At 37.3% G+C, this 27,965-nt stretch overlaps 1 protein-coding gene across 2 annotated transcripts in view; it reads left to right on the forward strand.

The window, feature by feature from the left end:
* The window catches only part of LOC117426870 (collagen alpha-1(III) chain-like), a 48,192-nt gene that overhangs the window by 10,908 nt on the left and 9,319 nt on the right, over positions 1–27,965 (forward strand). Inside the window, exons 2-34 of one of the 2 annotated variants that reach the window (XM_034045023.3) lie at positions 8,825–9,036; positions 10,551–10,601; positions 11,126–11,233; positions 11,583–11,663; positions 11,762–11,806; positions 13,470–13,523; positions 13,812–13,865; positions 14,181–14,234; positions 15,380–15,433; positions 15,593–15,646; positions 16,274–16,318; positions 16,629–16,682; positions 17,056–17,100; positions 18,420–18,473; positions 18,661–18,759; positions 18,842–18,886; positions 19,925–20,023; positions 20,342–20,395; positions 20,519–20,626; positions 22,420–22,473; positions 22,774–22,872; positions 23,012–23,065; positions 23,333–23,431; positions 23,954–24,007; positions 24,104–24,157; positions 24,785–24,838; positions 25,192–25,245; positions 25,705–25,749; positions 26,051–26,149; positions 26,484–26,591; positions 26,943–26,996; positions 27,399–27,452; positions 27,602–27,655. In XM_034045023.3, the coding sequence (XP_033900914.3) occupies positions 8,825–9,036; positions 10,551–10,601; positions 11,126–11,233; positions 11,583–11,663; positions 11,762–11,806; positions 13,470–13,523; positions 13,812–13,865; positions 14,181–14,234; positions 15,380–15,433; positions 15,593–15,646; positions 16,274–16,318; positions 16,629–16,682; positions 17,056–17,100; positions 18,420–18,473; positions 18,661–18,759; positions 18,842–18,886; positions 19,925–20,023; positions 20,342–20,395; positions 20,519–20,626; positions 22,420–22,473; positions 22,774–22,872; positions 23,012–23,065; positions 23,333–23,431; positions 23,954–24,007; positions 24,104–24,157; positions 24,785–24,838; positions 25,192–25,245; positions 25,705–25,749; positions 26,051–26,149; positions 26,484–26,591; positions 26,943–26,996; positions 27,399–27,452; positions 27,602–27,655 (2,306 nt within the window). The remainder of the gene's footprint in view (positions 1–8,824; positions 9,037–10,550; positions 10,602–11,125; positions 11,234–11,582; positions 11,664–11,761; positions 11,807–13,469; positions 13,524–13,811; positions 13,866–14,180; positions 14,235–15,379; positions 15,434–15,592; positions 15,647–16,273; positions 16,319–16,628; positions 16,683–17,055; positions 17,101–18,419; positions 18,474–18,660; positions 18,760–18,841; positions 18,887–19,924; positions 20,024–20,341; positions 20,396–20,518; positions 20,627–22,419; positions 22,474–22,773; positions 22,873–23,011; positions 23,066–23,332; positions 23,432–23,953; positions 24,008–24,103; positions 24,158–24,784; positions 24,839–25,191; positions 25,246–25,704; positions 25,750–26,050; positions 26,150–26,483; positions 26,592–26,942; positions 26,997–27,398; positions 27,453–27,601; positions 27,656–27,965) is intronic. The other variant, XM_059033618.1, reaches the window with a different exon arrangement.

The following is a 27,965-nucleotide window of genomic DNA, read 5'->3' on the forward strand; positions in this document are numbered from 1 at the left end:
CTGTTCTGATCAGACCACCACCTCACAGTTACTGACTCAACCGTAGAGACCAGGGCACAATTCTCACAGAGAGTTCATACAGAATGAATAAACATCAAGCAGAGTGGGTCAGTAGGGTCATTGCCACCTCTAAATGTTTAAATTAAGGTCAAAACAACTCAAAATACCAGAACTAACATTGTTTGTAACATAGTGCACTAATGTTACCTTAGCTAAGTCAGGGCATTTTATTCAGCTCTGCCTTACAAAATGCTGTGCACCAGTTTTCTGTACTTTGTTTTACCCACAACTTTTTTTTATTATTGTATTGCAGTTTGAATATACTGTAGTGTAGAACATAATATGTCAGTTTGTTTACAACAGGCAAAATTGCTCAAGCTCTGTCAAGTTGGATGGGGACCTTTGATGAACAGCAATTTTCAGCTCTTTCCACATATTCTCAATTAGATTGAGGTCCGGGCTTTGACTGGGCCACTCCAGGACATTGACCTTTTTGTTTTTAAGCCACTCCAGTGTGGTTTTGGCTGTATGTTTGGGGTCATTGTCCTGCTGGAAGATGAATCTTCTCCCAAGTCCCAGGTCTCTTGCAGACTTCAGCAGGTTTTCCTCCAGGAGTTCTCTGTACTTTGCTGCATCCATTTTGCCCTCTATCTTCATGAGCGTTCCAGGCCCTGACGCAGAGAAGTATCCCCATAGCATGATGCTGCCACCACCATGCTTCACGGTAGGGATGGTGTTCTCAGGATGATGTGCGGTGTTAGGCTTGCGCCAAACATAGCGCTTAGCGTTGAGGCCAAAAAGCTCTATTTTGGGCTCATCAGACCATAGAATCTTCTCAGAGTCTCCCACATGCCTTCTGGCAAACTCTAGCCAAGATTTGATGTGAGTTTTTTTCAACAATGGCTTTCTTTTTGCCACTCTCCCATAAAGGCCAGTTTTGTGAAGCACCCAGGCTATTGTTGCCGTATGCACAGTGTCTCCCAGCTCAGCCGTGGAAGACTGTAAGTCCTTTAGAGGAGGCCTCTTGGTGGCCTCCCTGACTAGTGCCCTTCTCGCCCGGATACTCCGTTTTTGAGGACGGCCTGTTCTAGACAGATTCACAGTTGTGCCATATTCTCTCCATTTCTTAATAATGGACTTTACTGTGCTCTGGGGGATATTCAATGCCTTGGAGATGTTCTTATATCCTACCCCTGATTGGTGCTTTTGAAAAACTTTATTCCGTATTTGCTTTGAATGTTCCTTCGTCTTCATGATGTAGTTTTTGTTAGGAAATGTACTAACCAACTGTGGGACCTCCCAGAGACAGGTGTATTTAACCTGAAATCATGTGAAACACCTTCATTGCACACAGGTGGACTCCATTCAACTAATTATGTGACTTCTAAAGACAATTGGTTGCACCAGAGCTTATTTAGATGTGTCATAGCAAAGGGGGTGAATACTTATGCAATCAATTATTTTCTGTTTTATATTTGTAATTAATTTAGAACAATTTGTAGATTTTATTTTCACTTTGACATTATGGACTTTTTTGTGTTGATCAGTGGCAAAAACTCCTAATTAAATCCATTTTGATTCCATGTTTTAAGACAATAGAATGTGGAAAAGTCCAAGGGGGGTGAATACTTTTGAGAGCCACTGTATATTTCTGTGTCATGTCATTATTAACTAGTGTTGGGGGGTGGGGGTTGGTGGGGATGCGATCTAATTAGAACCAGACTCGAGACAACCTCCTGAGGTGGTCTCGAGTCTGGTTCTCGAGTAAGGTATTAAATGCTGCGCAGTGTGGACGCAAACCGTATTTAGAACTTTTAAGCTGATTTAAAGTCAACTAATATGGTTAAAGGCATAGTGTGGACAGGGCCTTAGTGCATTGAAAGTGTGGCTGTCTCAGTAGCACTCCCTCCTCTTGGCAGATGTGTTTTTAGGGGCAGGCTGTAGCATAACAAAAAAAATATCTTTCCATTTAAAATAACAGTCTAGCTTGGAGTGAATTGTGTGTTGCCATAAACAAACTGCCCTGAAAATAAATACTTTTTTTTTTTTTAATGAAGGGCTGTAATGCAGCAAAAAGCTCAATAATTAAACAAAAAAGGAAGTGAAAATGTTACCATATCAAGCTGAAAAAAAGTGTTCTTTGTGAATTCCATTAAACCAACGTTATATTTCACTAGTCAAATCGTAGTGTCTAAAAATAGTTCTGAGTCAACATGAGCAGATTTATTTCCTGTTGCATCTTCTTCAGCAGCTGCAACTATCCCAGATGCAATAAATTTGGTTACATTGTTTACCGTCAGGAGTTTAAGGATGATTTAATTGCACAGCAGATTCCCTAGTTAGATGATGAGCTGATAATATTGTAAGGATCTTGGATCCCGCAGGCAGGGGTTTCTCACAGGCGGAGGTTGGACCCAAACCCGGAACCTCCCGCTCTGAAGCATAGCTCCGATACCGCTGTACGAAAGAGCTGGCTCCCTTGCAGGAGCTGGTATTGGGCTTATGTCTTCATATTTGATTGCGTCACTTACCAACCCTAACCACTACCCCCGTGCACGTTACAATATTTCTCAATCTGAACATTTTAATGTGAAAGTAGAACGCATAGAAATAATTGGGACTGTAATTTGGAAGTGTACTGCTGAGAAAAAAAAAGAAGAAAAAAAACATTTAGGGAATTGAAAATGAAATGTACAGCTGTCAGAGAATATCTAAAATATAAGACAATATGCTTGCTGTGGTGTATTTAATATCATAAATAGTAGCGAACTCGCTACAATTTAAACTTGTTTTTACAGAAAAATAAACGGTAACATGTAGTCATAAGACCTGTCTGTTTCATGCTGTCAGATCAAAACCTGACTGCAGCATGGTGTTTCCCATATTGCAACTGTACACAATTAAAGGTGTGGTCACCAATTCCATACACGTTTTCTTTTATTGCAAGGGCCTTGATGCTCCGAAAGTCTATTTTTCTTCTTGTTGATCTTGCCTTGCTGTGAGCAGTGCTGGAAAAAAATCTTCTTCATGGCACTAATGGAGTACTTTGTCAGACTACAAAACAGACCACTACTAGTCTAGCACATGCTTAAACTATGCAAGAATGTGCCAGAATACACCACCTAATCCATTTTTTCAAAAATGTTCCACTGGGAGGGGGGACATTCTCCTCCCACACTCTACCCCCTGTGCGCCTCAATTAGACCACAATGCCCCAACTACCTTGTAAGTGCCACGTACTCTTTGATGCTGAAAGGAATTCATGTTATTATGTCTGGATACTACAGCTGGTTTAGGCAAACAGTGTATATTCATTACATATATCACTGCCTAACTATTGATTTTTACTTTTTTTTCACCCTTATCCAGGGTGACTTACAATTGTTACAATATATCACATTATTTTTTACATACAATTACATTATTATTATTTTTTACACATTATTTTTACATACAATTACCCATTTATACAGTTGGGTTTTTACTGGAGTAATCTAGGTAAAGTACCTTACTCAAGGGTACAGCAGCAGTGTACCCCACCGGGGATTGAACCCACGACCCTCCGGTCAAGAGTCCAGAGCCCTAACCACTACCCCACTTTACTATTTATGCATGTTTGTTTTACAAATTCATTTCAGAAAAAAAAGATTATAATGTTTTTTCTATGAAATGAAGGTGCCAAATCTGATATGTTAGCACTATGTGAAAAATGCTGTCCTGAGGGGATCCACCCTAAAATATGTATTTAAAACACAAGATTTCAATCAATGCTGCCTATGCTAGTACCCATGGGACTCTGAAGGTAAAACATTTGAAAGGACGAACAAAACCGCAGAACATGTACGTAGCCCAGAACAATCTTGTTTCTACAGTACAGTATATATTGGTATATATTTTGCTTTGACTTTTTGTCACATTGCAATGAGCACACACACAGCAGTCTTAATTAATTAAGAAAATGGTCAATATGAATCCTTACTAGAACAGGCTGGTGAGGCCTGGTATATGGAGTCAGATTTCTAAAAAAAAATTATTTTTAAGTTAAATACTGTACTGTCATGAAAAATAGCATGTTCTCCTTAACCCATTGTAGGTCTGTTAAGTGATACAGTATGTTGAATGTATGACAACATTTTTACTACAATTTAACATGTTGCTTTGAAATGTGTCTGTCCATTTTTGTTACAGCTGGTTACAGTTTATGGTTTATGAAAGAGTAAAGATAGAGTAAAAGGCCTGTGTCGCTGGACAGTAAGTTGGAGAGGAAACATTTGCTTCTGCAGAGCAGCTGTGCTGTCAGCATGTTTGGGCATGAAACTACAATTCTACAATACATGTTTGACTCTGCTAGATTTACACAATTGAGATAGTTCTCATTATGTTCTAAGCAGCCATTTTGGGTGTGTATAGTGTAGTGTGCACGGGGGTAGTGGTCAGGGTTGGTAGGTGACGCAATCAAATATGAAGACAGAAGCCCGATACCAGCTCCTGCAAGGCAGCCGGCTCTTTTGTATAGCGGTATCAGCGCTGTGCTTCAGCGCGAGAGGCCCTGGGTTCACGTCCCACCTCTGCCTGTGAGAAACCCCTGGCTGCGGGAACCGAGGATCGCCACAATATATTAGCAGCATTCTGAAAAGTATTTGGAATGTGCACTTTTAACAACTGTAAGTTCTCCCCAAATGTGGGATGTAAGGTGCTTACTCTGCCTATAAAGTTTTCTCTAATGTCAATTCCCTGTTGTATATGCATAGCCAACAATATGTTTCCAGAGTAGAAAAACGTTTCTGAGCCCAAGCTTGGTGCTAGACGTTTTCTCTAAATTAATTTTCCAGTTCCTTATGATTTAGCGTGATTTTCCTCCTCTGTGAAGTGGTGAAAATGACTAACTAAAGCACACTAATCTGTCAGTTATACCTCCAACCACCTAACACATATTTTATTTAAAAGCCAGCTGATCAGTTTGAGCGCACATCATGTCAACATCGTTTTAAATTCTAAAGAAGAATCAGAAAAATACAACACGTTATATGAATTGCTGATTTAAAAAGAGACTGCCGCTTCTGTGCAACATACTTGTCTGTGTGGTATGCATTTCTTATCACACAAGTTTATATGGCCCTTATTACAATTTATGTTTGAGATTTTTTTTTTTTTTGTAGGTTGCATGTTTTACCAAGAATGTTAATAGAGTGTAGATATTGTAGTTATGCCTGCTGCCAGTAAAAATAAATACATTAAAACAAAATGAGCAGTTAGTTCATAAATCAAATGAAGTGCCTGAAGAATTGGTGACCACATACATGAACCTAATTTGGCAGGGTACTTGAGTTTTCCTTTATATATTATGACCTGAACACAAGGTCTGAATATTTCTAATTCAAATAGGGGAGTAATTAATAGGTGTGTTGGGTGGGTGGATTACAGGAATGGTGCTGTATCCATTAAAACCAAAGTGTCTCAGTGTCTACAGTACCGTTTTCACAACACAAATGCCAGTCAAATGATACGCATTTGAGATCTAACAAGCCTTCTGCAAGACTCAAGTTTTAAAACTTGTGCAAGGTAATAGTGCCCTCTTCTGGTACACGAGCCAAATTGCACTTCAAGTGGCTGTTTGATTGTATGAATAAGGGTTGGAATGATTTATTATGGATTCATTATAGGAAACACTTTAAAAGGGAAACTTTGTTTGTGTTTATATAATTGTGCCGTAACAATAAAACGTATTTCAGGTTATTCATTTCAAGAGATTTTACATGGTAAAATACATTTTAAAATGATCAGTTACAGGACATTACAACATTTAAAATTAAATAATTCTCTCTTCTTTACTTCTTTATCATTAAAATACAATTTTAGAAAATTATTTAGAATCCTTTTGCACTACGTACTACATGACTTTGTTTATATCAAACAGATTGAGCCTTATTGGCTGGGTTTTTGGTTGTTGTTCCCCAATGCATAGTTTGCCCTCTTGTGTTCAACTGAGAAATGAAAGTTGGCATCATCAACATTATTCTACTTGTTTACATAATGTAAGAAGAAAAATAATAAAAGCAAAAAGGGAATATGGAGCAATCAACAACGAGTTGGAAAGAACTGGGACTAACTTGGATATACCCAAATACAAAGAAAGGGTAATGCTTCCAGCAAGCATATTGGCAAAGAAAATCATTTCGTGTCACTGGAAAGAATCAAAACCTCCATCTGTTATTATTATTATAATTATTTCTTTCTTAGCAGGCGCCCTTATCCAGGATGACTTACAGTCGTAAGTAATACATTTCAAGAATCACAGTACAAGTAATAATACTGTTGCAGTGGAATGGTGGAATCATCTGATAAAAGTGACAGGATTAAAAAAATAGGATATGGTAACAATGACAAACCTAATCTTTTTACAAAATATTGGTCAAAAGCAGTGGTGCACAACCCAGGTCATGGAGGGCCAGTGTCCCTCCTGGTTTTTGTCCTAACCATACCCTAAACTAGTTCATTGGCCCAATTAAGCCTTTAATAAGGTCCAATAAAGTACTTTAGGGTGCAGTTGGAATAAAAACCTGCAGGGACACCGGCCCTCCAGGACCGAGTTGTGCACCACTGGTCAAAAGCAATGGAGTATATAAACAACAAAGATTACCCATTATTTGATGATTTAGCCTTACAAAGCTATATTTTGAACTCCCAGGGGTAGATACATATTGTTATATGAACAGGAATAAAGATTTAATCAATGAGATATGGCCTTACACTACTGTAAGAAGACAGTTATGTTATATACACGCAAATACAAAATTGAAAGAATCAATGATCACATTGAAGCTTGCAGATTAGTCATTCCATTATGATAAGGAACTCCTGTCTGCTGAAAATCCAATGACTGTGTTCAATCCACTAATACATATAAAGCAATACATTTAAAAAAAAAAAACACTAGGTTTGCACACTACTGTAAGTACTATATATACCACCATTATTAAAAGGGATGTTCTGTCTGTCCCTAAACCATAAGCTTATCAGACTGGCAAGCCAGGGTGCTGTAACCATGTAGTTTTCATTTTGCCAGCAGGGGGAGCTGAAAATAATAACCTAAGTAAACTGCAGGATCAAGGTGTTACACTGTATAACTGAACACATACATTGTTAGCTTTTCTTAACACAAATGTATAATACAGTAAACAGTTTATTTCATAATTGCAAATTATATTTTATAATGCAAAGCTTAATTACTGAAAGAGTTTTCATTCAGGGACATTTTATAACACCTGATTTCTGAGGATTTATAAAATATAGTATAAGGTATTTTTTAGCACTATATAAAAAAAAGGCTTCAGTGAGTGACAGAAAAATAATTCCATCTCGGGTTTATGTGACGTCATAAACTGCGAGACCGCCAGTCTGTCTCCCCACAGGCTTCCTTCAAGGCCTAGCCTAATGCAGACATAGACCAAACATTTTATCCCGCTTTTATACCTGCCTGCTCATTTTTTTTACTCTGCACGGCAGCTATACGCTTCCATAAGTAAGCAATACAATGTGCCTAATTTTTTTTAATAGGTCAAATCTGAGTGAGCAGAAGTAACTAAATGCTGTATATGTAGGCCTTCTGATTTTTGGCTGTAACCGATAAAACCAGATAACACCCCCCCGATACAAAAAGAAATGAAATCGTTGTATAGCCAATAAACACCGGAAAACCAGTGGAAATGGCTACTCAATTCACGTTGACCACCACTTTCCCATTAAAATAAAATAAAATAAAATAACTACTACAAAAAACCTCCCACCCCCAAAAAAATACCTTTCCAAGTGCTGCTCGGCAATGTCCCTCCTTCCTGACTTGTATCTATCATTGATTTGTTTTGAATACTTCAAACCCGCCCCAACTACTGAGTGACAGCACATTCCTACATTTCTATTGGAGACTCCGCTTGTGAGATTTAAAACAAGATTACAATTAGTAATGTAGGGTTGTTAGAAGGATTTAAAGCTGTATTACAGTTAAGATACGGAGGATTTAAAACAGAATTTCAAATTGTGGCAACATGTAAAAAAAATGCCTACACACAAGAACCCCAGAAGAATGTGCCCGTTACCATAAGGATTTCATTGTGGAAGACAGCAAAGGAAAGAAGGTACAACTTAAGTGTGCAAGTACTGTCGAGTTACTACTCTACATATTTTGACAGAAAAAAATGCACAAACATTTTGGAAAGTAACCGAAAACAATAATTCCATACAGTATATAAAAAAGTGAAAGCCCTGAAAAAATCTGATTTACATAAAATAGCTATAAATAAGCAAAAAATGAAATTAATAAAAACCGAAAAACAGAAGCCCTATGTATATGACACTCAGAAATTAATTTATGATAACAGTACCTTATTGTGGCCACTAGGTGGTGATACAGTAACCATTATTCCAGAAAATGTATGACTGCTCTTGTGAGATCTCATCAAACCATTTGGAGACAATCATAGATTCAGAGATAAGATATTCAACAAATAAGGGGTTGATAAAATGCTTTACATGTTGCGCATGTTTTTCTTTATATCCTTGTTATAAATAGCACAGTATTTCAGTGGAAATGCAGTTGGCCGACTTAATCGTTGGTGTTTATTGATAGTTAAACTAGGATTAAATTAGTTTCAGTGGTAGAAATCATATAGATTGTGAATCATGTGCATCTTTTATGATTTATCAAATTCTACCTTGGATCTCGTATCTTTTAAAAGTCAATTTACCTTTTTCCAGCCACTGCTTTTACTGAACAGGTCCAAGCCCTCGCAGAAATTGAATGTTCTACATGTGTTTCCATCCACAGTTGTTGCAGGTATGTGTACACATGACGGACAGGAGTATGCTGACCGAGATGTCTGGAAACCTGAAGTCTGCCAGATTTGTGTGTGTGACTCTGGGTCAGTCCTGTGTGATGATATAATCTGTGATGATGAAGTGAGCGATTGTCCCAACCCTGAAATCCCCTTTGGAGAATGTTGTCCAATTTGTCCTACACCCCCGACCCCAACTGAACCGGTAAGTAAATTGAACTTGCATGGGATTAATCACACCCTGGGTAAAATTCAGTTCTTCAGAATGTCCCATACTGATATCATGAAGTTTGAAACGGTTTCTTATTAAACTTTTGTGCATGTTGTATACTATTGTGTAGTATTGTATATGGAAAAATCTGTTAAATTTGCTGCCGTGACCATTGTGACAGAAATTTGCTTACAACAAGGACATGCAGCTTTAAGATTGTTTTGTTCCAAATATGTCAACTGTATGAAGTGAAAGTGTCTTTTAAATCTCACCACTGTTTTGAGAACAATACAGTAATAGTAATGGAACAGCCAGCACTCCAGATACGTTGCATAAAGGGTTTTTTATGCATTGACAGTAACATGAATTGCATATGCATAACAAATACGTATAGAAATTGCTGCACAGCTTGCGTTTGCATGTTATCAAGCTTCTTGTACTGTACTTCGTTGGTTCCCGGTGTCTTAATGGACACTTGTGAATATACTGCTTGCGATAGCTAGAGAACTGACGGGACAGCTTGTAGCCTGCCTGAGAATTGCCAGAAACACATTGCAGTTAAAATGTACTTACAACATAAGTTACCATTAACATATGTGCAGTATTTATTGAAAGTACTCAAGACTTTAAGGGAATGTTGCATTTTAGTCACCCAAGATACATTTTACTCACATAGGGCCCTATTCATAAAAGTACTTGCCGACTGCCGTAATAAAACACATTTTGTTTAAAACTAACGAAAGTCGTCCATATTGCTATTCATAAAATGATCTGCGCAAACGGTCGACTTTATGAACCATTTTATGAATGGGTATACAGTCGTTCAAGAACAAAAATCTGCCACTTTTTGATGACATCATCAGCATTATTAATGTTCCCTGGGTGGCGTCGGTCGAAAAACGGAATCCACCGACAGTAGCTACGACCGAAACCCGAATCTGCAGCTGCTAGTCACGGGCAGTTTGCAAAACCTGATAACGATGCCCCTATCACGTCTTCAAAAAATTCAGTACATGTCATAATTTAGAAAAAAAAGTATTTTTTAAATAAATACTTTGTATTTTCGTTTTGTTTGGCAATGCTGGTAAACACATTTCCATACGCAAACATAAGATTTCCATTCTTAACTGCAGGACCAAAGGAAAAAAAAAAAAAAAAAAAAAAAACTGAACAAAAAGCACTGTAGGAGGACGTTTGAATAATACTGTAATTCTAGTCATAATAATAATAATAATAATAATAATAATAATAATAATAATAATAATAATAATAATAGTTGAGAATTTGTAAGATTAACATTTAAAGTCTTCAAAATTATTATTATTATTATTATAAAAATTGTTAAAGCTTTATGAATAGACCCCATAGTGTCTAAATTGAAGAGTAAATCACTCAATGACCCAAAACCTTATCTGGAGTGCTGACAACAGCTACATATATAATGGTACTTATAATTATGAAATGATTATGCATAATATAATTTGAAATACTTTTTTCTTTTCTTTTAGAAGCCTCCACCAAATGGCGGGCCTGGTGGAAAGGGAGAAAAGGGAGACCGGGTAAGAAATATACGTTTACAATATACATGAAACCCCTTTCTCAGCGGTATATGTGGGTGTTAAATACAGGATGACTCAGTCTTTTATTAAAGTGCATGCAGTGAACTACACTATGAAGATGTATCAATCATGCTTTAATAACACACAATTCAGACCAGCACAATAAACAAGATCCCGTTTGCAACAAAAAAAACAGGAACCACCAAACACATAAACATCGAGACCACACAGGTTTCTAAATCAGAACTACAGTAAGTAACTGTTTTCTTGTCACATTTTGATAAACAACTCAGATATTCAGGGATCCTTTAAATTATGGAATACAAAACCATTTAGTAAAAGAGACTGGAAATCTAAATCCATCCATCTCTAAATCAACAAGTGATTTGTTGTCTACTTGTGTAGTTTCTCTACGGGAGACAGCCAGTAGTCTACAACATTTTTACTGAGAATTTTTAAAAAAATCTGTGTTTGGGGATTCTAAGACAATATGATTACACACTTGATTGTTGTTTTTTGTATAGGGCTTACCTGGCATTCCTGGACAGAATGGTCAGCCAGGACTTCCTGGTCCTCCTGGATCACCTGGAGTTTGTCCAGATTGCAGGGAGTTCAGCGGCGCTGGGGGGGGGGTAAGTATTGTTATTATTACTTTTATGGCTTCCAATCAGTTGGATCGGTTTGTAACAAAATTGTTACAAGGAGCCAACATTTCAAAGGACAAATAACTGGATGACTGGATGACTGGCTGGACTGCAGTGTGGAGTAGTGGTTAGGGCTCTGTACTTTTGACTGGAGGGTCGGGGGTTCAGTCCCAGGTGGGGGACACTGCTGCTGTACCCTTGAGCAAGGTACTTTACCTAGATTGCTTCAGTAAAAAACCCAACTGTATAAATGGGTAATTGTGTAAAAAAAAATAATAAATAATGTGATATCTGTATAATGTGATATCTTGTAATGTTTTTGTTTTGTTTTTTTTAGCAGACCTACCGTCCAGCGTATGATGTTAAATCTGATGGAAAATCTGGTGGTGGTGCTATTTATGGCCAAATGGGCCAACCTGTAAGATATGTCTTGTTACATACAAGAAAATAATTTATTTTATTTTCCTTTTTTTATTTTTTTTTATTTCATGATTTCAAATTTCTTGTCAATTTTAGGGTCCCCCAGGTCCACCTGGCCAAGCTGGAAAACCTGGTGCCCCTGTAAGTACTGGATACAATATCTCTATAGTTGTCACACACATTCAAATCATAGACGCCATTAGCACTTAGTGTCGTGGTACACGTATGTAGTCTGACTACGTCACCTGGTGGTGATGGACACCAGTACCCCGTAGACAGAAATATAAACGTTAATTTGCACAGGTTTGTTTAATTTGTGACATAGGTAGGAGAATAGAGACCAACCCGCCCATAGACAGACAACACCAGCAATGTAATTAAAAGTTTATTTAAGGTATTACAAAATAAAAGAGAAAAAGCACAACTGACAGTGTAGAGCCCACGCCGACAGGACTCTAGCCAAGCTGTCTGCTTCTGGGTTCAGTACTTCTGGAGATGTAGCATCAGCGTGATGACCTGGTCCTGTCGTTCCCAGGTCTCCTCTACTACGCCTGCCAGGGAGAGGCAATGAAACAAAACGCTGGTAAAGACTTTAAAAACGATAAGTACTCGCCATCTGCTCTTCCTCCTTTACCAAGTTGGTAGTAAGATGGCCGTCTAAAAACACACAAATAAAATGCCTCATTAAAACACATTGTAAAAATCCCAATAACAGAGCTCTTTCTCTAGAAACACTAAAATACTGTTAAAATACTAATAAAAACAGTCAGGATAAAACAGGGTTAAAATTAACATAACAGGAGTGACGAATGTCAATGGAAATAAAATGGCTTTACATCCACACTACGAACTCCACTTCCCTTTGTAAACCGTGGACCTTCTCTTTGTCCAGGGTAGTTCCAGTGCCTCTGCGTCTCCAGCCAAGTCCAGGTCCAAAAGGATTTCCCACACTTCTTCCTCCTGCTGTCTGCCTCTTCTGTTGCTGCTAGTCCCTTTTCTCTGTTTCTTCCAGTTCCTTCTTCATCAGTCTCCTGGTTGCTTCTCTTGTGCTGATGCTGTGTGCCTGCTTATAAATAGGGGTAACTCCTCCCCTCAAACCTCCCCACCAATCATCCTAATGAGATTTTGAACCTGACCCTATGGCAGCACTTCACCTTGGCTGCCCAAACTAACTACAGTTCCCAACAGCCTTTGCTTCCATCGGTCCTTCACTTCCTGTGGTCCCCTTCTCACAGCCCCATGCTCCATACAGAACCAATTTCTACCATGTGCTCTGTGTCAAAAGAATAAGGAGAGTTCTACTAAAAATATATATTTATAAACGTCCTCAACAGTAAATATAGAAATCATATAAAGAGTGCAAAACAAGTAAACACACACACACACACACACACACACACATACTTATTTACAATGTGACAAAAGTAACAACAGTGTTTAACTGGGGCTTTACAAGGGGGTCAATGTCACCGCGTGACACTTAGGAAAGCAACAGGAAGCCATAGAGCTCTTTCAGGGATTGAAGCATATCTCTTTCAGGGATTGAAGAATTTCTCTTTCAGGGATCGATGTGTATCTCTTTCAGGGATTGAAGAATTAGTATGCTAATGCTTTTCGTTTACCAACTTGCATGGCAGCAATTAACATCCATGTTGAAACCCCAACAATACACAAACACAATAAAACATTGACGAATGGAGCAACATCTGGGGTTAATCGGAAACAAATGTCCCCAAAAAGTAGAGGCCAAGGCTGGTTATTATAAACTGTATCAAGCCAACTTTCCTTTCTTGTGCCAATACAGGGTTCTCATGGGTATCAAGGACCTCCTGGTGAGGCTGGACAGCAAGGACCGAGTGTAAGTACTTGGGTTTATCGGTTTGTGTTTCGTACGCACCACAGAAGTGTAATTGTCATGTTTCCTAGTAATGTCTGTCTGTTCCTAGTGTTGTTACAAATTGTTTGATGTAAATAGATTTAATCAAATGGTGTTTGTAATTTTGGCAGTGGGCTAAACAGTATTGTCCTGTAACACAGGCCTGCATTAAATCGAAGTTTATGGGGCTTTGTGTGTAATTAAATGATTTTAAAAATGTGATGTAAAAAAATTGATGCTAACAAGTTTGGAAATGTATTGTTTTTGTAGGGACCACCTGGTCCTCCAGGACCCGCAGGCTCAATGGGCCCTTCTGGAAAAGATGTAAGTACACAAACTTGATACTCTTATCTAGATTCAAGCATCACTTAAACCTATAACCGCGTGTTAGTGCTGTTAGAACATCTATGAAGCAGTTGTAGAATAATTTAACCCCATAAACGGAGTGACATGCACAGACACATATGTTGTATCCATATCTGAACAGCAGAGCCTGTACATTCAATAGTGCTGACTGTAATTATAACTTTTGTCTGACTTTATTTCTATTCTTAGTACTCTCCTATTTGTAAGTATTTAGCACTCCTTACTGAAATTGTCATACATTAAACTACTGTATTGCCTTTATCTTCTCATTAGGGTGAATCTGGAAGGCCTGGCAGACATGGTGATCGGGGACTCCCAGGATTGCCGGTAATATGACTGTGAAAAACATGACTTCTGAACTCAGTTATACATTCTGAGGTATGACTTAGGCAAGCAGACACCGACGGAGGCATTAGCTGAAATCTGTCTAAATGACTAAAAGGGTCGGGTAGATCAACCTATACTTTATGAACAGCGGTGGGATAATCCACAGCTGGATCTTGCAGGATCTCATCAACCATCTGTGTTAAGAGGTACTCCAAGGTTAACCACGGTCCACGGATATTATTATTTGTTTATTTAGCAGACGCCTTTATTGAAGGCGACTTACAGAGACTAGGGTGTGTGAACTATGCATCAGCTGCAGAGTCACTTACAACTACATCACACCCGAAAGACGGAGCACAAGGAGGTTAAGTGACGTGCTCAGGGTCACACAATGAGTCAGTGGCTGAGGTGGGATTTGAACCGGGGACCTCCTGGTTATAAGCCCTTTTCTTTAACCACTGGACCACATAGTCAATCTAGGGAGATTTGTCAGTACTTTACAATGCTAAAGGCCAGTATGCACAATTCTATATAAATCCTTGCTGCTTGTAGTATTCTACAAAACCTGTTTCTTCATATTTGTTTAGTTGTAACAGAATATTATAAAAAGCACAGGTGCACAACAATGTACTGTATCATAACCAGGGATCCTAGTTTTCCCGCCAAAAAAAATATCTGATAAAAAAATTTTAAAAAAAATCTGCGTTATTCCGCAATTAAAATAAAAGGCTAAAATTGAGTCCCCGGTCACATTGCAAGATACTCAATCAGTACTATTGAATAACAGTTAACACAGAAAGTATTTATTGGAACACTTTTAAATTCCAAGGAAGTTATAAGCTCACCAGTGCATCAATCAATAATAAACAAACTTACCATTTTACTTTAAGCATTATACATTCTTCTGTGTAGTAATAATAAAAAACTAAAAAATAGTATTCATATTAGTTTATCTCCGAGTTAGTCTTTGTCATCTGGTTGGCAATTGCCAAACTCATTAGCCCGATCTTTAGGGGTGATTTTTATCGTTTTCGGCATCTTCAAACAGCTTGATGATGGGACTCTTTACCCTGGAGTTCACTACTGGATCAACAGGTGTTGTGGTGTATAAGTACTGTAACATCAAGCGGTTTTTATTTTTCTAGGGTATAAAGGGACCAAACGGAATGCCTGGCTTCCCTGGCATGAAGGGTCACAGAGTAAGTAAAATGTCTTTCTTCGTTATATACTTAGGACTACTGAATTGATCTTACATAGTGCAGGATCATCATTTAAATCTTTTGAATTAGGACCTTGTTTGGATTTTTACAAATCTTACAATAACTTCTGAGTAACATTATCTGTGTTGCTTCTTCTAGGGCTTTGATGGACGTGACGGGAGTAAAGGTGATGCTGGTGCTCCTGGAGCAAAGGTATATTGAGTGTATTGATTGGCTTTAACACTAATTTTGCTACTGTTTTCTCTCATTGTCAAAAAGGAACTTTGAACATCTATCAATGTGTTTTCGCATTAACACAACACTGTTTATACACAGTGCACACACTATAGGTCCAAAATGAAAACAGGGGTTCTCATGGTGGCCAAAGTGAAAAGAACACAGTTGGTTGAGTTGGTTTAGCGATGTAAAAGTGTCATTTGGCCACTTTTGGTTCGCTTTATCGCCTGAAAAAGTCAATTTTTTCCAAATAATACAACTATTCAAAAGCTGCTGACATAAAGTACTTCAATCCTATTCACACTAAGTAATGTGTGATCATCAGGTTTTGAAAATGCGATTATGAATCAAGGGTGTGAATCACATGGTTCCAATACAAGCTCATAGCACATTATTTAGGCAGTGTGAATTGGGTATTATGAAGGATTAACAAATAATTGCTAAGTGAAATTATGTGATAATTGGCAAAACAATGCTAATTCAGTATTCTTTTTTAATCTAGTTTTAATAATGTTAAGGAAACAAACAGGACAAATGCGTATACTTATGATAAATATTATACCAATAGTATTACATGACAATGTCCTTCTTTAATATTTAAAGGGGGAAGCTGGCATCCCAGGGGATAATGGGCAACCAGGACTAGCGGTAAGTTTTAAATTCAGTTATTTTTCTTTACTTTACCTGGATATAACATTTTTAAGCACTCAGAGTTTGGTACTCCCACTTGATAGTATGTATATGTTGAAACAATATACCAGTAAGTCGATTATTCTAAACTGTTGATGAAAATGGATGGTACATATTATTGTACAGTACATATTATATTATCACAGTACTATTGTACTACCGCTATACATAAGCAGCCCTAGTTATGAATACTTTACTGCTAGGATGATGTGGTTAATATTATCTATATTGTGTTTTTTAATTATATTCTAAAACTCTTTGTCCATAGGGTCAACGAGGATTACCTGGAGAGAGGGGACGCAATGGACTTCCAGGACCTGCAGTAAGTAATGTATTAGCCATCTTTTTAACAACAAGTAACTATATGGCTGAGGAACACAAATACTAATACTATTAATAATGATACAATAATGAACTTGTTTTAAAGTGTTATTTATAAACATGTTTGACAGTATATGGGTTTACCAAAGACCAGTTTACTCTCGTTAAGAGGCTGTGTTTTTCCTAGGCTGTGATAATGGCATGCCGTTTTTAGAGTCATGCTTTTTCCTAAACCTCTTCACGTCACGGCATTGTTTAAAACATTTGTTAAAGTGATATTAAGTATAAAAAAGGAGTTTAACTTGCACTGCAGGATGTTTTGTGCAACAAGAAATTCTAGTATTCAAAGAGCTTTCATTCATGTTTGTTTATAGGGTTCACGTGGAAATGATGGAGCTCCTGGATCTCCTGGATCACCTGTAAATATGCTAATTAAACTCTAAAACTCTGTGTTTACTGTCTTGTAAAAATTATATATATATATATATATATATATATATATATATATGTGATGTGTACAGGTGGATAGTTTAAGGAGAATGTCGTAGTCTCCTAGAATATGATCTCTGGGAATGTATTAACACCTTTAACAGTATAAATGCAGTGTAATGTCCAAAACAATATAATTTTGACTAATACATTATAATTAGGGCTTCTGTTTTTCAGGTTTTATTAATTGTATTTTTCGGTGCTTATTTTTAGTTATTTTCGAGTTTTATGTAAATCGTTTTTTTTCGGGGCTTTCATTTTTGATGTACTGTATGAAATTTGTGTTTTCGGTTACTTTCCAAAATGCTTGAGCATTTTTTTGTGTGTCAAAATATGTATAACAGGGGGCTCCCGAGTGGTGCATCCAGTAAAGGCGCTCCACGTGGAGTGCAGGATGCGCTCTATAGTCTGGACTTTGCGAGTTTGAGTCCAGGCTATTCCACAGCCGACCGTGGACGGGAGCTCCCAGGGGGCGGCGCGCAATTGGCTGAGCATCGCCCAGGGGGAGGGAGGGTTAGGTCGGCCAGGGTGTCCTCGGCTCAACGCGCACCAGCGATCCCTGTAGTCTGGCCGGGTGCCTGCGGGCTTGCCTGTAAGCTGCCCGAGAGCTGGGTTGTCCTCCGACGCTGTAGCTCTTGGGTGGCTGCATGGTTAGTCCACAGTGTGAAAAAAAACGGTCGGCTGACGGCACACGCTTCGGAGGACAGCGTGTGTTCGTCTTTGCCCTCCCGAGTGAGCGCAGGGGTGGTAGCGGTGAGCTGAGCTTAAACAATAATTGGCCATTCTAAATTGGGAGAAAAGTATTTATTATTATTTTTGTAGTAGGTTTTATTTTTTTTTAATCGGAAAAGGGTAAAGTCAACATAGATTAACCGTTTTCACAGTTTAGCAGTGTTTTCCAGTGTTTATTGGCTATCCACCAATTTAATTTTTTTTGTATCGGGGGAGTTTTATTGGGTTTTATCAATTAAAACCGAAAATCAGAAGCCCTAATTATAACAGATCATATAGATAGAATATAAAAAATGCAGCACATAAATAATAAACTATAAAACAGAAGAAACCTTTTACCTAATTTTATATCATTTTATCATGTCCTAGATTTCCAAGTTTTGAAAATACAATATCAATCAAAAATGACATTGAATAAAGTGCCTATGGCTTTCATTTGCATGGGCTGTAACCCTAATTAATTCTATTTAGTTTTTGTATGTCGTATAACATATACTTTTTATTTCACTTTATTTAGGGTAACCCTGGTCCCCCTGGGACTGCTGGATTCCCTGGTGGGCCCGGTCCTAAGGTATGTAAATTCATACTTGTATTTGTATTACACTAGACACACATTTGTCTTTACATATTCTAACACTGATAATACAACTCCTAAACAATGTGGGATAATGATAATAGATCACTCGTGTGTTAATACTGTTAAGTGCAGTGAGTTTTTCTGTCTATTATTTTGCTCTTTCTTATAACTTGCCCTGCAGGGTGAAAGTGGCTCCCCTGGTACTCGTGGCAATGACGGTACTCCTGGAGCAAGAGGCGAGCCTGGGCCACAAGGCTATTCTGGTGCTGCAGGGTCTCCTGTAAGTAAATGGCTCTGTTATTACAATGTATATAAAACAGGAATTGGCACTGGATTTTTAACTCTCAAATTCTGTTTGCCAGGGGATTCCTGGCAAGGATGGCTCAGCTGGACCAAAAGGCGGAATTGTAAGTATCTTTTTTTTTTTTTACTTTGACCTGTGACCTAAGTATCCCTTTTTGACACTTATTTTAAATAATAAATATAAATGTAGGATAATGTGTAATGAATGATTAAGGGCCTGTTTTTATGTCCTATTACTTTACTTCATCTTTGTGAAGATGATATAGAAGGTAATGTAAAATATATTCATACACTTTGTGAGGCTTATCTAAAATTCCATCAAGGTTCTTGTTAGTACACTGTAAGCCATGCTGAGTTTTAAAAATCATGGTTTCATACAGTGTACAGTGCTTCCTATTCTTATTCTCGCCGCTTCTGCATCAAAGTGTATGGGAACTAAAGGCAAGTAAAACTCAATCACAGTGATGCTGCATTGCTGCTTGAAATGTAAACTTAATCATTTTTATTCCAGCAAATGCACCTGGACTGTATAGTACGGTGAAAAAAGAAACACCTACAAACCAGTTAAAAAACACTTACAAATTAAAAGAAAAAAAAACACATACAAATTAGAAAAAAAACAGATTGTGTGTGTGTTAGGGGGGAATGAAGCTCATTGGGGGAGATATTTCATTGGGTAAAAATGGGGATTTCATTTTCATGATGCCAGTAAAACTGACTATTTTAAGGGATGTTAAATAATCTCTTTTAATGACTCACCTGGTTCTGTTTAGCCAGCTATACAGCTTGGTTCCACTGGCCAATGGAAAACAGGTTGAACATCCTAGAACATGAGCTTGGGGATCAGCGCCATGTATGGCAGTGGGTTGGAAAACCTTTGAGTCTGTTATTAGACCATTATCTAGAAATTAATACCATGAGACTTTAAACTTATTTCAATACCCTAACCCGACTGGGTACACGTTTTTTTGTATTTTAATTATGTAATATGTAATATGTTTAATTTTAATTCATGTAAAATAGATTTCTGTATCCCACCACGGTACTGCAGAAGTTACCGATGAAATCCATTGGATATTAAGAATATTTTATGATTTGTTTTTCTTGAATAGTGAATTTGCTAACATATTCTATCATTTTAGGGTCCAGCTGGTATGCCTGGAGCTCCTGGGATGCCGGGAGGATCTGGCCAACCTGGTCCACCTGGCTCAAATGGCACACCTGGACTAAAAGGAGCCGCGGTACAACTACATGTTTCTTGTATTAAACTTCACTGTAGTTCTTTAGGAAGTGTTACCTGTGATCTGGTACCCAGTCTGTTTTTTAGCCTGACCACATGTACTTCAACTCTAGCGACATCACACAGTGTAGTCTTCTGCCTATAACTTATACTGAGACAATGGTACTAAATACAATAGTTTAAATGAAAGTGAGTTTCCCTTGGCATTTTTAGTGCTAAATTTCAATTTGAGAAACTGAATTTTCATGCAATATGTAAACCTCACCAATGTGTTTCAAAAGTGTTCTAATCATGTCATATTTAATTATTATTTGTATAGGGTGAACCTGGCAAAGCTGGTGGAAAAGGAGAAACAGGTCCTAAGGGAGAAGCGGTATGTTTCACATTTTTTTGATATATTTTTTAAAAACGTGTGCATACATCTTTTTAACCATTTGTTGACCTGAGACCATATAACAGACATATGTTCTATTAATGCACTGTTTCTTTTTCCTAGGGTATTGCTGGTGCTCCAGGTCCTGCTGGACCATCTGGATTAGATGGCTCGAAAGGTCAACCTGGTGAGCCAGGTGCAAATGGCCTTCCTGGTTCTCCTGGAGAGAGAGTAAGATGCCTCACTTTGTTTATTTAATTTATATAAAAACAAAAGCAACTGTATTATTTAATAAAACTATGCAGTATTTAGACTAGAAACTTTTTTTTTTTTTTTTTTTGCTGGAGCTAATGCTTCGTTTCCATCTGCCCCTTGAAACCAGTCAATACAACTTTCATTCAGATAACAAACTGGTGTTGAAACAAGCTAGATATCAGTCTGCACCAAGCCACAATGCATTATTGCCATGTATAGATTATTTAACCAACCTCCAATATTTCCCTCTGTTCTACATACTGTATGTTGTTTTCTATTTGAGGTTTAATACCCACCTGTAGCATCCATCATAAAATGGTTAAGAAAGACAGAGTTTGACCAACCAACACTCTTACTGTAGAGTCCCAATTTAAAGTGGTTTGATCTTGATCTGTTACTAATGGAAATAAACAGAACTGATTTCATAACTCTTTTAGCTCCGTTCCACTGGCCGATGGAAAACAGGCCGAAAACGCTACAACATAAACACAAACACTCTTTTTCTGAGCTTCTGTGTTTTCAAACAAAAAATGGTTCCTCAGATAGTTTGGTCCATCAGCTTATCTATCTTTACTTGTTCATATACAGGCTAACTTCATTATATGAACCCTTCTTATAACGAACACCCGTTTTTAACAATCCCAACAACAAGAACCGATTTTTTTCAATGCAAATTAGCCCTATTAGAACGATCAAGTACAGGATCGACCTGGATACAACGATCTCAGTACTGACTGACACTGAACTTTCTCCAGTGTCAGGTGTGTTATTCTCTCAGTGAAAACAAAGACCATGGTTGACTAATTCAAAGATAACGCTAATTCAGAGATGACATTTTGTAGTATGAATCATGCATTATGAATGCAATCTTTGCCCGTCCGTCATCTTCACACAAACTGCAACCAGGAAACGGGCGTGAGGAGCAATCTATTCTGGATATTTTTTTTTAGGATAAAGATAAATACTGTATTCAGCATGTAAGTGTACATTCTTTTCTTTTTCATTTCTTTACTGTTTTCTTTTAAACATACCTGTAGCAGGGCGATTGCCCTGCACAGGGGGAAATTAGTGTTGCTGTAATTTATATGTGCAAACAGGTTTGTTTCGTGTGCTTTTTGGAGTTGTTATGTTTGATCAAATGATTGTTTACAGACGGGCGCTCGTTTGAGGCTTGCTGTCTGCTAGGTTTGGTTGAGAGGAAAGGCAGCAAGTGATTGGCTGTGCCGGTCCTCAATCAGGTGTAGCAGGTTCCTGGAGCGAGATGCCTTATTCAGTAAGGCTAGACCTGTGTGGCACCTTTTATTTGTAGTTTTTATTTTGCCTTTTGTACAGTATTCTGTATGTGTCTGTACAGTCTTCTGTAACAATTGTTGGTAATGTCACATGACCAGTTTGTTTACTTTCTGTTTTATGTTTAATAAATCCTGTGCACCTGTACCGGCGTTTCAACTCCAACTCCCATGTCTCTCTGTCTTGCAATGCAGTTACCCACACGCGTGACACGAGTACCTTGTCACAATACCATTTAAATGTTGATCAATGTGAAGGAATCTTCATAAAAGTACTATACATTGAGGTTCAATTCAAATTTGCTGTTTTGTCATTATTCTGATACAGAAATATGCCAAACCCTATTATAGTGAACACCCTGATATAACAAACATTTCTCCAGTTCCCATGGGGGTTTGTTATAGTGAAGCTAGCTTGTATTTATTTAATAATTTCATAATTGGATCATTTATTTCTTTATTTATTTTTCCTGTTGCTAGGGTAATCCTGGTTTCCGTGGCCCAGCTGGAGGCAATGGTCTTCCTGGCGATAAGGTAAATAACAACTTGACACTACCATTTAGACATATACCAACGTTTTGTGTTTTTCATACAAAAAATGCATTACTCCATCATTACTAGGAACATACTCTAGAAACCTACTCAGCAAAGTAGAAACCTACATAAATGTGTTTTTTTGTTTTTTTTGTTTTTGTTTTATACACAAGCTTTAACTTGCCATTTTAATGCAAGCTGCCAGGTTCAAGATAAGGAATTTGTGTTATACATTATTAATTATTAACAAACGCCAAGCTGGCAACAGAACATCTAATAATGTTTTCCTTCATTGCTCAGGGTCCTGTAGGAGAGCGTGGTCCATCAGGGCCTGCTGGCCAGAGGGGAAGCCCTGGTGAACCTGGAAGTAATGGCAGCCCTGGCCCTTCCGGAATGAGAGTATGTATGGATTCAAATTCAAATTACAGTAGATGTGGATAGTACAGCCAAACCTATATTCAAATCAAATGCAAATAGTATATATGTCTTTGTTATCTCTTTGTCATAATTCGTAAATACATGCTGTCTTTTTTGTTAGGGGTTGACAGGAAGTCCTGGTAGTCCTGGTTCTAAAGGCAATCCTGGCCCACAGGTAAGCTGACACCAACCATTTTATACACCAGCCTTTATTTTTGTTATTGTGAAACATCTGATGGATGTCCATTTCTGTTCTAGTAAACACTTCACCCCGAACAGCCACCAAACAGAAAAATAAACACACACATTCTCTTATGAAAAGGGTTTTGCCCTTTAACTGATTCTAAGAGAACTGAATTGCTACTGTAATTGTGCGTGCCCTGTAACACAGTTTTCAAAATGCCGTCTTCACTCTAAGCTGACCACTGTGTTTTAATGACAGGGTCCTTCTGGCGAATCTGGGCGAAGTGGTCCCCCTGGCAACACAGGACCTAGAGGTTCACCTGGTGTGATGGGCTTCCCTGGTCCTAAGGGTAATGAAGTAAGTACATTTTATATGTTATTTGTTTTGCACATTTACTGAGTGTTATTTTTTAGCAGATTATCCTGATAAGACAAAAATCCCTAGATGGTTTAAGTCTGAGAAAGAGCTTTAATTTTCCAATATAAACAGAGGAAGAAATATGTAATCTGAAAAATGAAGTCAGTATTTAGAGACTGGCAATTCCCTGTATTATTTTTATTTTCACATGTAAAATGTACTTTTAGATTATATTTTAAATGTAGCACCACCATTCTTATATCTGCTTATATACTCTCCTTATATGCATTGCCTTTTAGTGTTACAATTTCTAATTATAATTTACTGTTAATGGTATAATTAATAACATAATTTTAGATTATATGACCACGTATCATAAACAAAAGTGTTACTTGGTGTAATTTGTGAAAACTCTTGAAGTGTGAAGTGTAATTTAATTTTTAAAGATTATTTATGTGCCCGGTTTGATATTTTGTCTATTTTGTAATGATGTGAAACGTCCAATGTGTGTTTTGTTTTCAGGGTGCTCCTGGTAAGAATGGTGACAGAGGCCCCCCAGGCGGACGTGGACCAGCAGTGAGTACATCTCTTACTGGGTGTAATAAGTTCTATTTGTGTGTGTGTGTGTGTGTGTTTAAACTTACTATACATTCTACTTGTGTCGTCTAAAAGGGTGAAAATGGAAAAAATGGTGAATCTGGTCCCCAAGGTCCACCTGGCAGTGCTGTAAGTATAAATTCAAACTACTTACATTTTAAATAATTTGTTCTTTAATAACCCACTCAATCCTTTGTGGCGTTTTATGCCAAGTGTGTAAAAAATGTAAATAAATACAAGGAAAACTGTAGTAAATTTTAATTAATAGAGGTCGTTTTGAAGTTACTGTTTATTTCGCTACACAATATTTATGTTTGCTTTCATTTTAATTGTAGTATGTCATCTACACTAGAGTATATAGCTATGTTGTTTTTATGCATTGTAAAATTTAGTGTACATAATAGAATCTACTTTTGGGGAGGGCAGAACTTAGTTCAATATGTACCTGTCGACAGCAAATGTAGTCATATGCACATCTACATTTTTTAATACCCTTATCCAAACAAATAAACTTACGTTGGAATGTGTTATCAAGAATTCATGCTTTATAAAATAAATAGTTACACTGTAGTTTGTATGTAATTAAATGTGTAATTACAATCAAATATCAATGTAATTGCTGTATATTTGTTAATTTAACTTGGACAGTATATATTGATTTTATTTTTATTTTCCTAATACCAGGAATTCTGATAGTAAAATCGCTTTTGAAATGAGGATCACCACTAAACATTACTGAATTTTGTTTCTGTTTAGGGACCCCCTGGTGAAACAGGAGCACAAGGGCCTTCAGGCCCTCCTGGCTTTCAGGTATGATAATATTGTGCATGTTATATATTGTATCTTGTCTTAATTATTAGAATACATTACATAAATGATATTAAATACATTATACAATAGTGGTTAGACAAACATTAACAGTAAGTAGCGGGGTAAAATAAGTAAATCTCTGTAATAGAACTTAAATGTTTCAGGATTGATACAGTATAAAAAGTTTATATTCCTTCAGTAAGGCAAATCATCAATTCTTTCAAACAAATTTAATAATGATCTTGTTGCCTGTTTTGTTTTTAAAACATCTTGAGAATTAATATACTGTAGCATTGTATATCTGTAGAGTGCAACAAGTGTTAATTTTAATATTTCCCCCTTCTAATCATTAGGGTCTTTCTGGTGCCCCTGGCCCACCAGGAGAGAATGGCAAACCCGGTGAAGCGGTAGGTTTATCTTGATCAAAAAACAGCCCTCATACAGTATATCATGTATACAGGTACTTGTTTTAAAACATCTATTAGAGAAAACCTTGACCTTAAATGCTTCCCCCACAATTCACATTAATAACACATCAGGTCTGGAAAGTAGGAATACCAATGTGATTCATGAATTCAGAAGAAACTTAAATTGCCTCAATATATGTATATATCATACAAATAAAATGTTGGAAAAGAAAACAAACAAAAAAAAAACTGCATTGTTTCACATACCGGTACAGTAAGTTTGTATTACTGAATGCCGTATTCCCATACCATGTATTTGTTATAGCAGTACAGTATATATTATGGAAGGGTTTGTGTGTCATTCATTTGGAATGTTATTGTAAGATGTGCATTCGACTGGAAACAAATACCATACAATATGCCGAATTGTAATATGGTTGTTTGTGTGTGTAATTTTAGGGACCCAGTGGTGCGAATGGGGCTCCTGGGGGCCCAGGTGCAAAGGTAAGATTGTAACTGTTTTTTATTCTGTATGGAAGAATTCAGATTCAGAGCATTCATTCATGATACGAGTACAGTATAAACATTGAGATCCAATGTTGTTCGTTTGTAACAATTTGGATATCTAACCTAATTTATAGTAATGCTCTGACATGGGTAATTATTTTGTTAAATTAAACTGTCAGCTGAACTATATATATATATATATATATATATATATATATATATATATATATATTCTTGCTTAATACTGTATTCATATAAAACCTGTCTCTATAATGTCAATCATGCATTGCCATTTTAGGGTGAAATTGGTGTTCCAGGAGGGCGTGGTGCACAAGGCTCGCCAGGTCCACAGGGAGCAAGAGGCAACCCAGGCCCAGCTGGTCAAGATGGAGGCAAGGTGTGTGAACAGTCTTAGTGTTACCTGTTAAGTGTAAATATTTTTGGAAGTAGGTGTTTGGACATGTGGCCACCCTTTAGAGATTTTTTTTTTTTTTGCTATTGTTTATAATCACTTACCTAAACTTAAGTGTTACCACAATTTTGCATCAGTTACACGTTTTATAAGCCTGTATTGCTGTAGTTATGTTATCATTACTAATAAGCCGTTGTTGTTTTTAACAATCTTTATCACACAGTCATAAATGTAAAATAATTGATTATAACAAATCCTTAAGCTTGTGTTCAGTAGAATCAGTAGATTACATGTTCAGTGGTTTTTTTTTTCTTTTTAGGGTCCTGCAGGCCCCCCTGGCCCTCCTGGCGGTGTTGGCCCAAGTGGTTTACAAGGAATGCCCGGTGAGAGAGGCGGCACAGGAAACCCTGGACCCAAAGGTGAAAAGGTATGCAATGGTTCATTTATTCAAAACATTTTTAAAAAGAGAGATCCTTAACCTGGTCCCTGATTTTCTAGTAAGTAGACCCCTTCTAAATATTACCCAAAGTATGTTTGTCCTAAGACAAAGGAACAGTAACAAGTTTCTGCTTCTATCCTATTACTCTCTTTTTTAAGACCAGGGGTGAAATGCCAATAAAATGGCCTGGACAAATGTAATTCTCAGTTATAAGTCAATAGCCTTAAAAAATGGTAGACTTATTATTTTTTGCCTGTATATATTTAAACTCTTTGGAACGGGCACAATATATTGTGATTGTCTGTCCTCTCTTCTCATTTGTATTTCATCCAATAACAGGGAGAACCTGGAGGCCCGGGCTCCGATGGTACACCTGGAAAGGATGGAATGAGAGTAAGTGTTAAACTTTTTTTTATTTTTATACATCCATGAATAAAGTTTACTTTCCACAAATTTACCTGATGGATTCTATAGCTAGATCATTTTTAAACTTGAATACACAGTGTGAATTCACTTTTATTCATAGAGAATGGATAAGAAGTAAAGTGGTCATGTATTGTTGGAGTATTGAAGGTTTTATGGTGGAATAACTGAGGTGATCCAATGCAGTTGAAAACAAAATCTTAAATCTTAAAATTGTCTAAGACACAATATTTTGTTTTTAAGAATACACCATATACTGTAAATGTGTGAAATTAATAAAATATACTTTTGCTCAAAGTGGAAGAGCAGAACATGCAGTAAATGCAATACCAAATCATGTTAATATGTTTGTTTTGTTTTGTTTTTTAACAGGGTCCGACTGGTGCTATTGGCCCTCCTGGGCCAACTGGCGCTGGTGGTGACAAGGTAGGAATAACGATAAGATATGCAGTGTAAAAAACAGGATACACAGTTACTAACCTTAAAACTATAAATACCATGTATCATATTGGTAACCTGTCAGACAACAAGCCTAGAGTCCATTGTACGATGTGTGTTTGTTTTTTTAATCACAGGGTGAAGCTGGCCCTGCTGGTGGTCCTGGCCCTGTTGGTGCTCGTGGTAGTCCTGTAAGTCATAAACCCATTTCACAAGGTCAAAGAGCAGTACTACCGTTATAACTGCCCAGGGAACTGTCTAAAAAAGGGTCCTTAGAGAGGTTTATATCCAGATTATTTAACATGTAAAATATATTGCATGTATATACACTATGTATAACATGCATGACTAAGTAGTCTTGGGTTATTTATAAGGTAATAATGGAACTCCCTAGTCAATAAAGCCTGAGACAGATGTCAAGGACATTATTTAAAAAAGGACAGGTGAGCAATGTGACCGGTTGCTGTGTAATACTGCAGATAGAATACGTTACCTGGGTGT

The sequence above is a fragment of the Acipenser ruthenus genome, chromosome 11 (genome assembly GCF_902713425.1).
Source record: "Acipenser ruthenus chromosome 11, fAciRut3.2 maternal haplotype, whole genome shotgun sequence".
NCBI lineage: Eukaryota > Metazoa > Chordata > Actinopteri > Acipenseriformes > Acipenseridae > Acipenser > Acipenser ruthenus.